A 15,361-nucleotide genomic window follows, 5' to 3' on the forward strand; every position below is an offset into this window, starting at 1 on the left:
ACGACAGTGCCCTGGTGTGTGTGTGTGTGTGTGTGTGTGTGTGTGTGTGTGTGTGTGTGTGTGTGTGTGTGTGTGTGTGTGTGTGTGTGTGTGTGTGTGTGTGTGTGTGCATTAACTGTTGCTCTACCAGGTGATTAGTGCATGAGTTGTGGAGTACTTGTATCGATCCTTGTGACTCTGAACCGTGTGACTCAAGAATTCTGTTTCTTATGAAGGACTTCCCGTACAGGTATTCGGGGTGTGTTGTGCGAAGGACGAGGCGGCCGAGCATGCAGCCCCCCAGCACACAAACGAGGTAGGAACGGCTGTGGGCGTGGAGAAGGTTGACACGTACATGTTCGTGGATGGTGAAGACAGAGCAGTAAAGGAGAAGGAAGGTCCTGCACTGATGGACAGAAGCCACGTCCAATTCGTCCCGCCCCGTAGCTTGTCCCTGTCGCGGACACCTACCTGGCCCTACCCTGAGATCATCACACATCATCCCTCACACACCGACCAACCCTGGTGGACGACGCCAGGCCCCTCCACCCCTTCCACCACCACGAAACCTTGGTGGGCCACTCCACCAACCCAGCCTCCTGCCACAACCACCACAAAGCCTTGGTGGGCAACTACATCCACCCGGCCAACACCACCTACGAGTGGCACAACCGGCTGGTGGGATGCCACTAAGCCAGCCACCGTTTGGACTCCACCAACAACAACTCCACGTCCTACCACAACCACCAGCAAACAATGGTGGACGCCATCAAAGCCATGGTGGGAAACTCAAGCCACCCAGACAACGACCCAGCCAAGTATCACCACAGCCTGGTGGGATAAACCTCACCATCATCCCGTGCCCGGTGAGTGTTTTTTGTTATGATCCAACACACACCTATCAAGCAACACAGCTATACAAGCATTTTTTTTTTTTTTTTTTTTTTTTTAGATACTAATGTTTCGATTAGAAAGTAAGTTACTGTAGCTCAGACGCGATGTTGAGGTCATGCCCCTTCGGGCTCTCATGTTCCCAAAAGCTGCTGAGATATTCAGGAACGTTTCGCTCCCACCAATAAACAGAATATTTCCAAATATATCCACAGAATCATGAAAACATCCTTGAAAACTCTTACTAACTTTCAAATTCAGCTTCCAAATGTCCACGAGAGGACGCCAAGACCTTTCAGAATATGATCCAGCTTCTAATTGTGACTGTAGTAATAACAAAAAAACCTACACGGCTCCTAACAGTGACGCCTTCACCAAAAGAACCCACCACCACCACGCCTCCGCCTCGCCAAGTTAGTGAACAAAACCCATGCACCCCCGGCACCTTCTACAACGCTGGGCCGGACGAGGGCTTCCGGATCAGTGGTGGAGTGCCCGCCGCAGCTCACTCCCACCCGTGGATCGTGAGTACTTAATGAATAGATATGGCATGAGTGAAAATAGACAATCTTACAAGTTTCTCATCTCCAATAAAGCGCCCGGTTCCTTGAAGTTCCTCCTTTTCTTATATGAAAACTATATAGGTAAACTTGCATTGGAGATGGCTTTTATTTAATTGATTTGCAGGTACAGTAATATTCCACTACTATGTTATTTAAGGCAAGTCAATCATGAGTAACTATCTAACTGCTCCCATGTATTCTGACGTAACTACAATTTCCGACACACACACATACACACACACACACACACACACACACACACACACACACACACACACTAGCCTCCACCCCTCCATCCTTCTCCCAAAGTCACTGTTATCGATGCTTTCATTCATCTTCAACTTCATCTCCTTCTTTCCTGCACACTTTCACATTCCTCTCCTCTTCAACCTAGACACTCACTCCCTCTGCATACACATCACCTCTCCCCACGTATCTTCAATCCCCCCCTTTCCACCCACAGGCCGCTCTCTACAATGGGCACAAACAGTTCTGCGGAGGTTCTCTCATTGACAAGACCCACATCCTGACCGCCGCCCACTGTGTTGCTCAGTAAGTGTGGGAAGGAACAGAGAGGTGAGGAGAACATTGGAAGGGAGCAGGATGATGGTAAAGGAGGTGGAAGAAAAGGGATAGAGGAAATGAAGTGTTAGTGTTGCATTTAAAAACGTTTTCCCCTGTTTTACTATTCAACGGTTTTCTTTTTCTTTTTCTTTTCTTTTTCTTATCGCTCATATTTTTGGTTAGTGTTGGTGCTTGGTTTTTGTTTTCGTTTTCGTGAGGGTTATAGACTGTTATATTTGATTACTCTCACTACCACCACCACCATCGCCATTACTACCACTATCACTACCACTAAAACCATCACCTCCACCACCCATCACCAATAAACCACGACGACGATTACAAAACCATTCAAACTACCACTATTAAATACCCCTTTTCAGAAACGCTTTATTCTCTCACAAAGACTGTTTTCCAAAGCCACAGAGATGACTAGCAGGATTTACAAGAGTGTTTCTCCAGTTAATGATGCAGAAATCTTGTCACTCTGACTCTAGAAACGTAAAAACACATTGAAAAACTGATATCAATTTCAGTAAAGCCTTTTGAAACAGAAAAAGGTGAAGCATAGAAGTGTTTGAGAATACGAGTCTACCACCTCCAACCACCACCACTATCACCGCCAACCACCACCACCACCACTACCACCACCATCACCACCCACACCCCTCCTCCGCAGCATGAGTCAGCTAGACATCCAGAACCTGCGGGTGCGGCTGGGGGCCCACAACCTGCTGGCGGTGGAGAGGTCCGTGCAGGAGATGAAGGTGTCCCGCGTGGTCAGACACAAGGACTACGACTCTCGAAGACTGGTGAGAGAGAGAGAGAGAGAGAGAGAGAGAGAGAGAGAGAGAGAGGAGCTGCAGGCAGGACGTGAATAGGGAACAAGGAAGGGAAAGGATAAAACAAAGTTCAGACCAGGAGAGAGAGAGAGAGAGAGAGAGAGAGAGAGAGAGAGAGAGAGAGAGAGAGAGAGAGAGAGAGAGAGAGAGAGAGAGATGGGCCCATATTCTGAAACGCGCTGCTCTCTCGCCATCACTTTTGTCAAGAGAGAAAGAGAAAAGCCTGCAATTCTGAAACGTTTTGCTCTCTCACCACGACTCATTTTCCAACGCCACTGAGATAACAATTAGTCGGATTCTCAAGAGTGTTTTGCCTGTTAATACCATGGAAGTCTCATGTTCATATCTCACTAGTACATGAACACCGTAAGAGACACGTGTAACTTCAACTAGAAATTTTAGAATGTAGAAGAGGTGAGGCACAGAAGCGTTTCAGAATATAATCGAGAGAGAGAGAGAGAGAGAGAGAGAGAGAGAGAGAGAGAGAGAGAGAGAGAGAGAAGTACTATAGTCTCTTGGATTCAAAACATATTGTAGCTTATTGATAACGTAATTGATTTGATGTGAATAATACTTGTTTTCTGTTGATCAACGCATTAATGACAAGGATAGCTCATGGTTTTCTTCAAAATCTGACAACCACGCATTCCCTGGGACACCATTCAAACCGCGACCCAGGAGCCACTTTAGAGTAGACAGACTATACCATATTCTTCCCTTTCAGCACCCGTCCCTTAAATTTACACTGCAAAACTACACTCAAATTTTACTCTCCTTGTTATTATTTTCTTCTTCCATAAGTTCAAAAGTTTGTCATCTACATCTTTCTATCATTCCCACAACACATTTTTCTCCCTACACACTTCAGTCTTCTCTCCTTCGATTCACTGAAAAAGTTAATACCAAAGTGCCTTGTATAGAGTTCAACACACGTGAATATACAAGCTTTCCCTCTATAACCCAGCTGGAATTGTAAAAGAAAATGGTCATTCCTTTTCAGGGATAGACTTGTAAATATGCACCTGACGTAGCAATATTGTACTATCTGGTTGAGAGAGAGAGAGAGAGAGAGAGAGAGAGAGAGAGAGAGAGAGAGAGAGAGAGAGAGAGAGAATAGTAATTAAAGTTATTATTACCTTTCACTTTCATACTAAAGAAATTAAACAATACAATCAGATAAAACTAATAGTGAAAGAAACCAAGATATTGAACAAATAATACTCAACTTTCTTTCACTAATGTTTTACCACAATCTCCACCATTTCCCTGTTTAATCAACAATACAATAAGGCAAGTTTATTAATGCGTCAAAGGAGGAGAATCACTGAAGACCAGGATCCACATCAATAGACAACCACGAGGAACATTATCGTGTACATAACTCCACCACTTTCCTTTCGAACACTTGCACCAAACTAACATAAAAAGAAAAAAAAACTCGCTAATCTGGCCCCGAATTTACATAGAGAATTCACTTACTTTTCAGGATAAATAGCAAAGGTAAGGCTAATATTTGTGGATGATGCGAAAAAACAAAAGGTTGATATTTACACAGAATTAACTTACTTGTCAGGTGTAGAGTCTGACCCTGAGTATGTTTAAAGGATAACTGTGATCTTACCTCTCCAAACAATAACAATCCCTTTTCTCATTCTTCTATAAAGCACAAAACAAGGCTTTTTTTTCCGGGGCGAGTCTGCAGTGCAACAGTGGCGCAGCAGACTAACATAAAAGATTCACTTGCTAATCTGTGTGTGTTGTAGAAAGACTGTGATCTCAGCTCCTCCTACAATAACAATCTCTTTCTCATTTCTCTACACGACACACATTAATACTTATTTTTTCCGGCTCAAGTTTGCAGTACAATAGTAGCTCAGCAAATTAACATAAAAGACTCACTTCCTAATCTGACCCTGAGTGTGTTTGAAGGGTGACAGATCTTTTCTCCCCTTCAATAACAATTCCTCTCTCATTCTTCTATACAGCACGCAACAAGATTTTTTTTTTCAAGGGTAAGTTTGCAGTACAACAGTGGCACAGCAAACTGACCCTCAGTGTATTTGGAAAGCGACACAGATCTTACCTCCAATCCCTTTCTCATTTCTCTACAAAGGCACACACAAAGGTTTTTTTCTTTTCCCGGCTCAAGTTTCCAGTACAACAGTGGCTCAGCAAACTAACATAAAAGACTCACTTGCTAATCTGAGTGTGTTTGTAGAATGACTGTGATCTTAACTCCCCGTACAGCAATCCCTCTCTCATTTCTTTATTAGGCACACAGTAAGTTTGTTTGTTTTTTCCGGCGCACGTTTGCAGTACAATGACGTGGCGATGCTGACACTGAGCACACCCGTGGAATATACCAACGAGATCCGACCAGTCTGCCTAGACAACACAGGGAAGACCTACGACGGGGAGGACGTGACAGTGGCAGGCTGGGGCAGCATGCACGAAGGTTAGCCCATTCACTCCTTCTCCCCTCCCCATCTCCCTCCCTCTCTCTCTCTCTCTCTCTCTCTCTCTCTCTCTCTCTCTCTCTCTCTCTCTCTCTTGCACTTCAGCAGCAAACTTTGAATAGTTATGTAAAAAAGTTGATTCCTGAAAGACATTTGAGGTACGTCTTTCAGATTTGTCTCTTCGTTCATCATTGCCTTACAAGTGGTGCTCTCTCCCTCCCTCGTCCTTTCTTTCACCTACATATCTCCCCCCAGGCGGCCCCCAGCCCAGCACCCTCCACAAGGCAACGCTGCGGGTGGTGAGCCTTAGCGACTGTAAGAAGAAGTACGGTCCCGCTGCTCCTGGAGGAATCGTTCCTACCTATCTCTGCGCCGGTACTGACGGGAAGGACTCTTGTCAGGTAAGTTCCTGAAGGCTTAGCGAATCTAGAGTTTTCACGAGTAAAGAGATGTACAAGTAACGTTAAGAATTTATTTTCGAGCGCAGAAGATAATGATGATTGTTTTACCCCTCGCATGCTAACAAGAAATACATCTCATTAACCCCTTCTGTACTGGGACACATTTTCACCTGAAGTTTTGTGTACGATTAGGCCATTTTATTAACACTAACAAGGGTCTATGAAGGTCAGAAGATTAATGGCAGGAGACTTCACTACTCTAATCCCTACATAAGTTTCTGCAGCTGTATAAAATGATCAAATAGTAAGCAGAATGAATATGGAAATGCGTCATGGTACTAAAGGGGTTAAATACTACAAACCAAATTACATCAGAAAGAAATGTCAATGCAGTAAACGAGTCCATTGCATTATGATAGTCCAGTTCATCATTTTAGTCATGAGTAGATAGATAAACTTGTAAATTTTCACTATTTCCAATCTCTCCATTACTACCACAGGGTGACAGTGGAGGGCCGCTGGTGAAGTTCGTGCAGGGCGTGTGGCGGCAGGTGGGGCTGGTGTCGTGGGGCATCGGGTGCGGCAAGGGACACTACCCTGGCGTCTACTCCAGAGTGTCCTCCTTCCTGCCCTGGATACAGAGAGTCAAGGCGGCTTACTGAGGCAGCCCCGACACTCTTCTATTTTCCCCGCACTCCTTTCTACTTTTCTATTTTCTAACTATGGTTCATATGATGTTTAGTAGTTTTTATTTCTTCTTTCTTTTTCCATTATCTCCTCTTGCTTATTTCTTTAGTTTCGTACCTCTTCTGTTCTATCGGTGCTTCTTGTCTCACTCTGTCCCTGTCTGTTTATCTCAGGATGCTCAATAATCAAGAGGTACATGTTCCATAAGGATACGGCTTGAAATGATCGGTTGAGGGGACACGAGTCTCCTTTTCTATCTTTGCCAACAAGTGGCAAAACGCATTATAATATTTCTGGGAGAATACAATGATTATTCTTCTGTGACGGGCATGATTTTTTGTTATACTGGTTTACGCCTACGAAAGTTCTGATTCTCATTCATTGTAAAACATAAATAGGTAAATTAAAATAACACTGTTGTAAGTAACGGCATTACTGAGTGTCGTGTGTCCCACCAGGAAGAGCAGGAGGTGCCTCGCTAGCAAGCAAAGCAAGGTAACGCTCTCCCTTCTTGATTGCAATTACAAAAATGGAGGGATAGTATGTATGTTGTCTGCTGAACAATAATTACTGTTCCTTTCTCTTACACAGGAGCAATATTCCCATGCCATAACGTATTGTGAATCATCAGATGCTTATCTTAGAACACCCAACAATATATAGTGGGTTGATAATGGACACTTTTTAGTCACTTTCACGATAGATCACACAAAACTTATCGGCACCTCCAACGAGCATTAATTCACAAAAAAAAAAAAAATCAATATGATAGAATAAAATCCTGCTATTATCTAAAGTAGAAAGTAATAAAAGATAAGAGTAATTATCTGTATCAATTCCTTATGTTCGATCTTCGGGTGCCCGACTCCTGGAGGACATCGTGAAGTCCTTATGGAGATCAGTGATGCTCTGTTGAGCGTGAGTGGCGCGGTCGGCTCAGCACAACATGATACCAAGCTTTGTTTCTACCCTCGCACAGCAACATAGCACCGCGGCTCATAAGGAAAAAACCCACACGAAGAACAGGAGGCAAGCAAGGTGAGTTTAGACAGGACACGGACACCGCCAGTCAAGCCTCGCTGCTGGTAATAACGATGTGGTACGTGAAGAGCTGCACCACCAGGATTACAACCACCACCCCTGTGATGACGCCAACGTACACAACAATGCGCTTGGGTGTAACACTGGTGGTTTTGGGGCAAAGGAGGTTGCTGGAAATGCTCCTGGCAGGTGGTTTGCGGGGGTTCAGGCAGGGAACGATGCCAAACGAGCCTGAGTAGGAGCAATTCAGCGAGCACGAGCATGAGCAGCACGGACCGCAGTTCACTCTACAGGCATTTTTCAGTCGATTGAGGAACCTCCGAAACACCATCGAGTGAATGAAAAACAATTGTAAGAAGGCGCACCACTCTCTCCTCCACCGGTTTGTGAATGAGGAGACTCCCTGACGCCCCACAGTCCTCACCGAGCCGCTCTCCTCCCACACGCAGCGCGCCCGCACTCACAAGGAACAAAGTTGTCTATTTCATAATCATAACATTTCATCGTCCTGGAAGGCGATTTTTATAGAATGGTGACATTTTTTCAAACTCATAATGTTTTGTCTTATAATGTAAATATGTTTCTTACTTAAAAGAAAAGCATTCTGCGTATGTCAAAAATATTGCAATTTGTTGACTGATGTAAACTTTTGATGTCAATATTGTTCTATATTTCATGTCTAAAACTCTGCAAATTTGGTGGATTTTTATCAACTTTTTTTGCAAGATCCGGACCTTAAAAAATCGATTTCAGAGTCATTGCTCTCTGATAACAGGGTGCCAAATGTCAGGATTTTCCCGGACATGTTCGGAATTCACGTGTTGAAATATTAAGAAATAATAAGAATAATACAAATAAAAGACACTACAATAATCCCACAAACTGTTTCCTTTAAAGATGTTCTTATGAATACGCAAACATTTCAGAACACAGATCTCTTGTCTCAGTAAAGGGATGGCTGAGTGTCTCACCTTAAATCACTGCGCCACCAGTCTTCGTTAAAGCTACCACTGCCATTCTCTGATAGTCTATACACAGCACACGTTCGCATTCCTGAAATGTTCCTCATGTCACGTCCGCCACCCACTCACTTTCACTCAAGGACACTCACTGATGTGTGCCTCGGGGCTCGGAAGTTTCATGTTGTACAGAATCGAGATGCCACTGAAGCTTGAGGACACTCTAGTAACTAACGTATTTTATTAATTCCTCTCACCCAACAGTATTTCTCATAATAGAAGAAGAAGAAGAAGAAGAAGAAGAAGAAGAAGAAGAAGAAGAAGAAGAAGAAGAAAAGAAGAAGACACAAAATAAGAAAGTAATCATTTGAACTGGCTACAAATAATATCTCTTTCCTCTCGGGAGTTCAAGGCTTCACTCTGACTTCGAAAAGTTGATCCCAACAAAGATCGAAAGGAAGGTTAAGTTGAGCTGGTGCTGCTATCTCACGACGAAGTAGAAGATACACTAAATTAATGGAGAAGGCTCGTCCGAAACAGCGACCTGATGGTAAAATAAAATGAGTTGTAGAAAACGGAGTAACTTTATGGGTCACTCAAATACTCATGATATTCACTTAAGTACTACGTGCGATTAGTCACCAAATAGTACAGAGAGCAGAGTAAACTTATCTTCTTAATGTCACTGTCTTCTTGCAGCTTTACCAGAGTTTGCACAGGTAGATCATTTGCAGGATGTCAGGTTAGGAGACACTTCTACAACTTTAGAAAGAGTACCAAATATAATCCTATGCACTTCTCTGGTGTCAGACAACTTCTGTGATTTATGATTGGCTTATGTTACTTTATGAGACTTCATTCCAGCCATTCCAGTGCGCTTTTCCTGATCCCATTCGGTACGTGGTATGAGGGGTGTAGCCATGCAGTAAGTTCCATTCTTTGTTATTAAGAAAAGTGTATCAGTGACGTGTTGGACATGTATGGTTTCTATTATACGTTTTTTTATTATGTTTAGAGCGCTTGACACAAGGTTGTTACATGATTAGACCTAATCATTACGGCATTACCTAAATCATTAAAATCATCTTAGCATCCTAGTACAAATAGTAAATGGAAATACGAGTACAGTAGCAATTAATATCCAGTAAGTATATAGCCCGTCTGATGCTGCCTTAGCCGATAGCACTGAAGTGAATCAAGCTCACATTTCGTTTATTCGGTGAGCAGACACACTTCCCCGAGGTCAGGCACGTGGGGGACGGCGGCTCGCAGGTCAGCCACAGAGCAGCAGTAAGTGTAGCCGTGCTCCAGGTCAGCCACGTCAAAGTCGATCCACTGGAGTGAGGAGCACAGGTCCTCGCAAAGCGTGGAGGGCGCCGAGGTGAGGTGCGGGTTGTTGACGCCCACGATGGCGGCGGCGCAGTTGGTGACTTCATCGTGCACCACCTGTATGCGGTAGAACGGGCCTCGATGACTGCGAAACTGAGCCATATTCTAACACCTTCACTGTTCCATTAGGAGTATCTTCAAAGGCCACCGAGATACGTTTGCCTAGCCCCGCCCCCATCTCTCTCTCTCTCTCTCTCTCTCTCTCTCTCTCTCTCTCTCTCTTCTACTATCAATAAAATATATCAATACTTCCGAAAACTCCTAGTACCATCCATTAGCTACAGTGTATTGACAGTAGTGAAGTTTTGAGAGTGAAGCCCTGTGTGGGAGGTGAGTGTTTGGGGAAGGAAATTAATGCACGTCACGTATACAGCTACAGTACATACCTTCCAAGTGACTGCAGGCGCGGGCACCACTTTCTTCTCTTGTGCCAGTCCGAGGAAGACCTCCACGGGATTACCATTGATGTCATCCAGCTCCAGCACACCCCACCCGCCGCTGTACACCCGAAGATCACGCCTCTTCTTCTCAGCCAGGTCCCGCGTCGCGAACTCCAAGTACTGTGGAGTATTGACACGAGCACTAACTGAGACTGGCCAAAAGTGAGGATAAAGATAAGGTCTTAAAGAGTAAGATTAACGAATGTAGGATAAAATGAAGAATGAATGAAGAGAAATGAGGATACATTCGAGGAAATGAAAGAGTCTTGAGATTCAACGAATAAAGATAACGAACACGAAGTTAGAATTAAGTAAAAGAAGACTACATTCGAGGAAGTGAAAGGAAATTAAGATTCTCCCAGTAGGAATGACAAGAATAACGTATGGACGATAACATAAAGGAGGATGCCAATTAAGAAAAGTAGGTTACGTGCAAGGAAGGGAAAGGAAATTAAGATTCTACAAGCAAAATACAACGTAATTAGGATAACATGAGGGAGAAATGAAGCAAAAGGAAGCAATGTAAAAACCAAGACGACGAGTAAGAGCATCCATGAGGCAGACAATCTCCTCTACGCACTTTCCAGTTTCCATTGTTGAAGGCCTGCCACTGCGGTACGGCGTTGATGTAGTAGTAAGTGGCGTCCTGGTTGGCCATTATTACGAAGTCGGCATCTGGGGACATGTGGCCCTTAGCAAAGTAAAGCTGCTTGTGTGTGTCGATGATCTGGTGAGCGAGGTCCTGTAAAAACAGATAGAAAGTTATGCTGCACTGCCATAATTAAATAACCAAATAGAAACTGACATTATCGTATTTAGAGCTCGTCGTGGTATGAGAACAAAGCGTTTCTGAATACGGACCTCAGAGTGTCGTTTAACCATTAGAGCCGAGCAATCATTTCTTCACTGTTTTATAATATGATAACGAAAAACTGCTCCTTTCTTCTCGAATATGTAGAGACACATACACAACTAGACATACTCAGATATACAACAGAAACGCAAATGGAATGGATTTCGTGATCAGGTTGTTAGCGTCAAGTCAATAAGGAGCTTTAGGAAATTAACCCCTTCACTACTGGAGCGCACCTTCAGTTTTGGTGTGAATAGACGATTTTATTTACATTAGGAAAGGTCTATGGGAGTTAAAAGACTAGTGGCCAGAGTCTTCACTATCTTAATTCCCACATAAGTTTCTGAAGCTGTATAAAATTACCAGATAGTAAGCAGAATGAATATGAAAACGCGTCATGGTACTGAAGATGTTAAACAAAAATCATAGATCGAGATAACAGGAAGAAATAAGCAGACATTTTTCTATACAAGAATAAACCATAGACTTGATAACTCCTTGCAGCTTCCCCTTCTATTTACCTAAAAGAATAACAAAAAATCTTGTTCTAACACGCTCACCTCGTCACCAAGAAGCTTTATCATGAGTTCCAGTTGTGAGTTCTGGGAGTACACGCTGCTCATGGACACGCTGAAGAAACCCGTGGAAGTTTTGAAAGACGGCCTGGAGGAGTCGATGTCCTTGGCGGCGATGCTGGCGCCGTGGATGAGGTGCTCCGTGTACAGAGTGGTCTCGGAGGTGGGATCGAAGCAGACGCGGAGAACCTGAGCAAGAGAAGATAAACAGTTTAGTAGTAGGAGGAGGAGTTGGAGGTGGTAGTAGTAGTAGTAGTAGTAGTAGTAGTAGAAGTAGTAGTAGTTTTTGTTGTTGTTGTTGTTGTTGCTGTTGCAATAGTAGTAGTAGCATTTCCTTATTTTCTTTATACCATTGGGAGCGAAATTGTTTGTATGTTGTCAGTATCGTAGTACAGTGATATCAAATAAAATTTTTAAAAATGCTTATCACTCTTCCAGTTGTCACTTTCAAATATGTAACTTATTTACCAGACCTAAATGAAGAATACGCGAGTAAGGAAGTTCTCCAGACAAGTGCACAAGTATACAGGAGCCTGAGGCACGGTACGGTACCTTCTTTCAAAATTCACGTACTCGGAAAACATTAACCGTTCTAACAGTGACCTACCGATATGCCTTGACAGATCCCAAGGACACACTGGCAACAATAACGATACTAAGTATTATTACTTTACAACTCATTCAGCATAACTTTCTATAAATTCATCTTGGGGAAATAAGAATTTCAATTATCTAAAGCATTACAGTGAAGTATAATAATATTGAACAACTTCATATTGGGCACATCTCTAGCACTAACGATACGGATGCAAGGAACACTCACCTTCTTGAATCTCTCTGCGCTTAATACCTCGAAGCCAATCTCGTGCAGTACCCCGATGTCCCCAGCGCCGCATGCCCCCTGGTCGCGGAGGATCATCTCCTTCACGTCATCGCCACAGCCTAAGCTCGCCATATCCCACACCTGCACAGACACACCTACAGACAAGTATGAGACGGGCACTGGCTTACGTCATTGTATTTCTCTTCCAAGTACATCAACAGACCGCCTCTTTGAACTATAACACGACACATGCAAATCTGCAAGCACACAATAAAGGATACTTACTGAGTCTTCGATCATCAAGAGGCCGTCCTCGAGGCAACGAGCTTTCGCCTCCACTAGATGTAAGTTTTCTAGCTCGTCGCCTGGACATGCCAGAGTTACTATCTCCCCCAGCGCCAACCTGCGAGAAGACACTGTACTCACTACACATTCATGAGATACGCCACAGAGTAACCTAAAAGGAAGCAGCCACTAATAGAATGTTTAAGTACACTGTGATTGTAGCACTAAGTAGCATCAGCAAGAGAGTTAGTTGTAAAACTAACCTGACCACCCTGTTGCCATTCTCCTCCACCGGCAACACAAACTGGAAACTGGAATCGAGGATGAGCGGCGGGTATCGAGGGAAGTCCTTGTCCTTGTCCCACATACAGTCCGAACCTAATTACACAAGTATTTTTACATTCAAAATTATTAGTTCACATACAACAATTATAATTTTAATATTTAGCACATATTGGAATAGTATAATCGTAATTCATCGTAAAGTAACTCACCATTTCTCATTCATTTTGACAGTGCTTATAATATAAGTTTATAACTCTCTTACAATAGCCACAGGCGGAGAAAAGAACGATTAGAACGAAGCGTGTGAAGATTCCTCGCTCAAACTCCATTTCGTCTGCTGTCCTCTCCACAATCCCTCTCCCACTCCCTCTTTATGACAAAACCTCTTATACTACATGAACCCTCCCACCTATCGTCCCCCCCTACCTTAAGCTCCCTCCCTTATCTTACTTTCTGTGTTTTCCAATCAAGATCTCCACCCTGCTCCTTGTTTTTTTTTTTTTATCCTGCCTTTATTCTTTCAGTCTATAGTCATTAACATTCAAGAAGTCAGAGAAGCATTAATGATCTATAACATACGTACCTGATTTGGTAGCGTGTGTTCTCAATATCCACAATTATTGCATCCATGGCTGCCTGAATCAGTATGGGAATACGTGCATGTAGGGCCAAGGCTTCTGTTTGAGCACAGGTGAGAAAGTGTCACATGAAACATTTGAAACGTGACTGGCATACGAAACCAGGTGTTCGCGTGCTCGTTAGTATCAACATGATATATAATGTGTACATTTCTTGGTATGTGGATCTGTTTCAAGGAGAGAGAGAGAGAGAGAGAGAGAGAGAGAGAGAGAGAGAGAGAGAGAGAGAAACAAATTCAGACACCCTCGCGTGAGTTGTGAAAGGACAGATGTCAGGCAGACATTCCCAGACGGTGAGTCGAGCTGATAAAGAAAGAGCACCTCTACAGTCCCACGACAATAGGTAAGGACACGAAAGGAAATGGGGAGATAAGCCTTCCTACACAATAAACGTTTAATTGGTGTTGCTATGTGTATTGCGTGTGCATTGGATTGTATGCAAAGGAAATACTCATTTTTATGATTAGAGTATTTGTTAATCAACCAAGAATAAAAGGTAAAAATTACAAGTAAGGTTGCCAAATCCCTGAAAAATAAATAAAGGACACTTCGTTGGCAGGGCCGGCCGACCCGATTGCCTTCACCCCTCCCGGCGTGGTGAATTGTTTGAGCCGGATTCTCTATTGTCATACTCGTGTGTGAGTGTGCTGTCAGCTCATTGGTCAGAGCAGGAGGGCGCTGGCAATAAGTTTACCGTAAACTTTCATGTAAAGCGCTCTCATCAATTATTTCCATTGACATTTTACAGACTATTTCTGATTCTCACGTAAATACGGGACAAAGTGCGTCCCTTTTCAGCTCAATACGGGACGCGTACTTTTGTTTCTAAATATGAGGTGATTCCGTTTTTCAAGGGACGGTTGGCAATCCTAATTATAAGTAATGACACCCATATGACCAAGATGTATTAGTCTAATACATCTTGCATATGACCACTGTGTTGTACATAGATTGTGTCAATAGAAGGACAAGTTCGTTTCCTCTGGCGTATTTTTTCATTCGTCTTCTCCAGATACGTACTGTGCGTCCAAGCCGTGACTCAGCGATGTGGTTCACGTGTGACCTATTTGTTGACATTGTTACTGTTATTATAATAATAATAACAATAATGATAATAATAATAATAATAATAATAATAATAATAATAATAATAATGATAATTATCATTATTTTTTTTTTTATTATTGATCTGAGGTGAGTCTCAAGTAAAACAATTTGAAAGGGAAAGGAAATACAGAAGTAGTGAGCACTGAGGAAAAATTAAAATGAAGAGAAATTTGAATAAAACAGATTATAAAACAGAGTTAAATAGAATTGAAAGGAGATTAAAGTAGAAGTATAGAGAATCGAAAAGAAAATAGTAGAAGTAAAGGGAAGTAAAGGGACAAGATAACAGAAGTAGAATGAAAAGAATTTGGAGAAAAGAAAATACTGATAAAAAGAATTGAAGAAAAAAAGGAAGTAAAGAGAACTGAAGAAAGGAAAGCAGAGAAGTGAAAAAAATTAATGAAGAAAATTTGAAAAATTAGGAATATAAACAAATAGGTATGTAATTGCAATAAGAAAAATTGATAAGTAAGTAATTATTAAAAGCAAATTAATAACAAACAAAAATAAGTAACAAATGAATTAACAAATTAACTAATAATGTCATTTTTTCAAGGGAAAACTGTCAATGAGATATTATACA

At 42.5% G+C, this 15,361-nt stretch overlaps 2 protein-coding genes across 7 annotated transcripts in view; one reads left to right on the forward strand and one right to left on the reverse strand.

The window, feature by feature from the left end:
- LOC123498613 (transmembrane protease serine 9-like) overlaps positions 1-7,206 on the forward strand; it is a 53,308-nt gene extending 46,102 nt beyond the window's left edge. Inside the window, exons 3-10 of the mRNA XM_045245884.1 lie at positions 1-14; positions 230-845; positions 1,234-1,394; positions 1,897-1,985; positions 2,677-2,809; positions 5,156-5,294; positions 5,551-5,696; positions 6,197-7,206. The exon at positions 1-14 is cut by the window's left edge and continues 113 nt beyond it. Of these exons, the coding sequence (XP_045101819.1) occupies positions 1-14; positions 230-845; positions 1,234-1,394; positions 1,897-1,985; positions 2,677-2,809; positions 5,156-5,294; positions 5,551-5,696; positions 6,197-6,358 (1,460 nt within the window). The 3' untranslated portion in view covers positions 6,359-7,206. The remainder of the gene's footprint in view (positions 15-229; positions 846-1,233; positions 1,395-1,896; positions 1,986-2,676; positions 2,810-5,155; positions 5,295-5,550; positions 5,697-6,196) is intronic.
- Positions 7,178-13,731, reverse strand: LOC123498614. 6 transcript variants are annotated; one of them, XM_045245887.1, is made up of 9 exons: positions 13,296-13,417; positions 13,012-13,126; positions 12,749-12,866; positions 12,464-12,604; positions 11,626-11,829; positions 10,793-10,954; positions 10,159-10,332; positions 9,589-9,829; positions 7,178-9,320 (listed from the first exon to the last, which is right to left on the reverse strand). In XM_045245887.1, exons 1-8 carry the CDS (start codon positions 13,360-13,362, stop codon positions 9,596-9,598), a joined length of 1,215 nt encoding a protein of 404 aa, XP_045101822.1. In that variant the 5' UTR covers positions 13,363-13,417; the 3' UTR covers positions 7,178-9,320; positions 9,589-9,595. The 6 variants fall into 6 exon arrangements, with proteins under 6 accessions (XP_045101822.1, XP_045101823.1, XP_045101826.1 ...); XM_045245888.1 differs by lacking the exons at positions 7,178-9,320; positions 13,296-13,417 and adding an exon at positions 13,617-13,731 and having other exon boundaries at positions 9,374-9,829; positions 12,464-12,618; XM_045245891.1 differs by lacking the exons at positions 7,178-9,320; positions 13,296-13,417 and adding an exon at positions 13,617-13,727 and having other exon boundaries at positions 9,374-9,829.
- Between the last annotated feature and the right edge of the window lie 1,630 nt (positions 13,732-15,361).

This window comes from Portunus trituberculatus, chromosome 48 (genome assembly GCF_017591435.1).
Source record: "Portunus trituberculatus isolate SZX2019 chromosome 48, ASM1759143v1, whole genome shotgun sequence".
NCBI lineage: Eukaryota > Metazoa > Arthropoda > Malacostraca > Decapoda > Portunidae > Portunus > Portunus trituberculatus.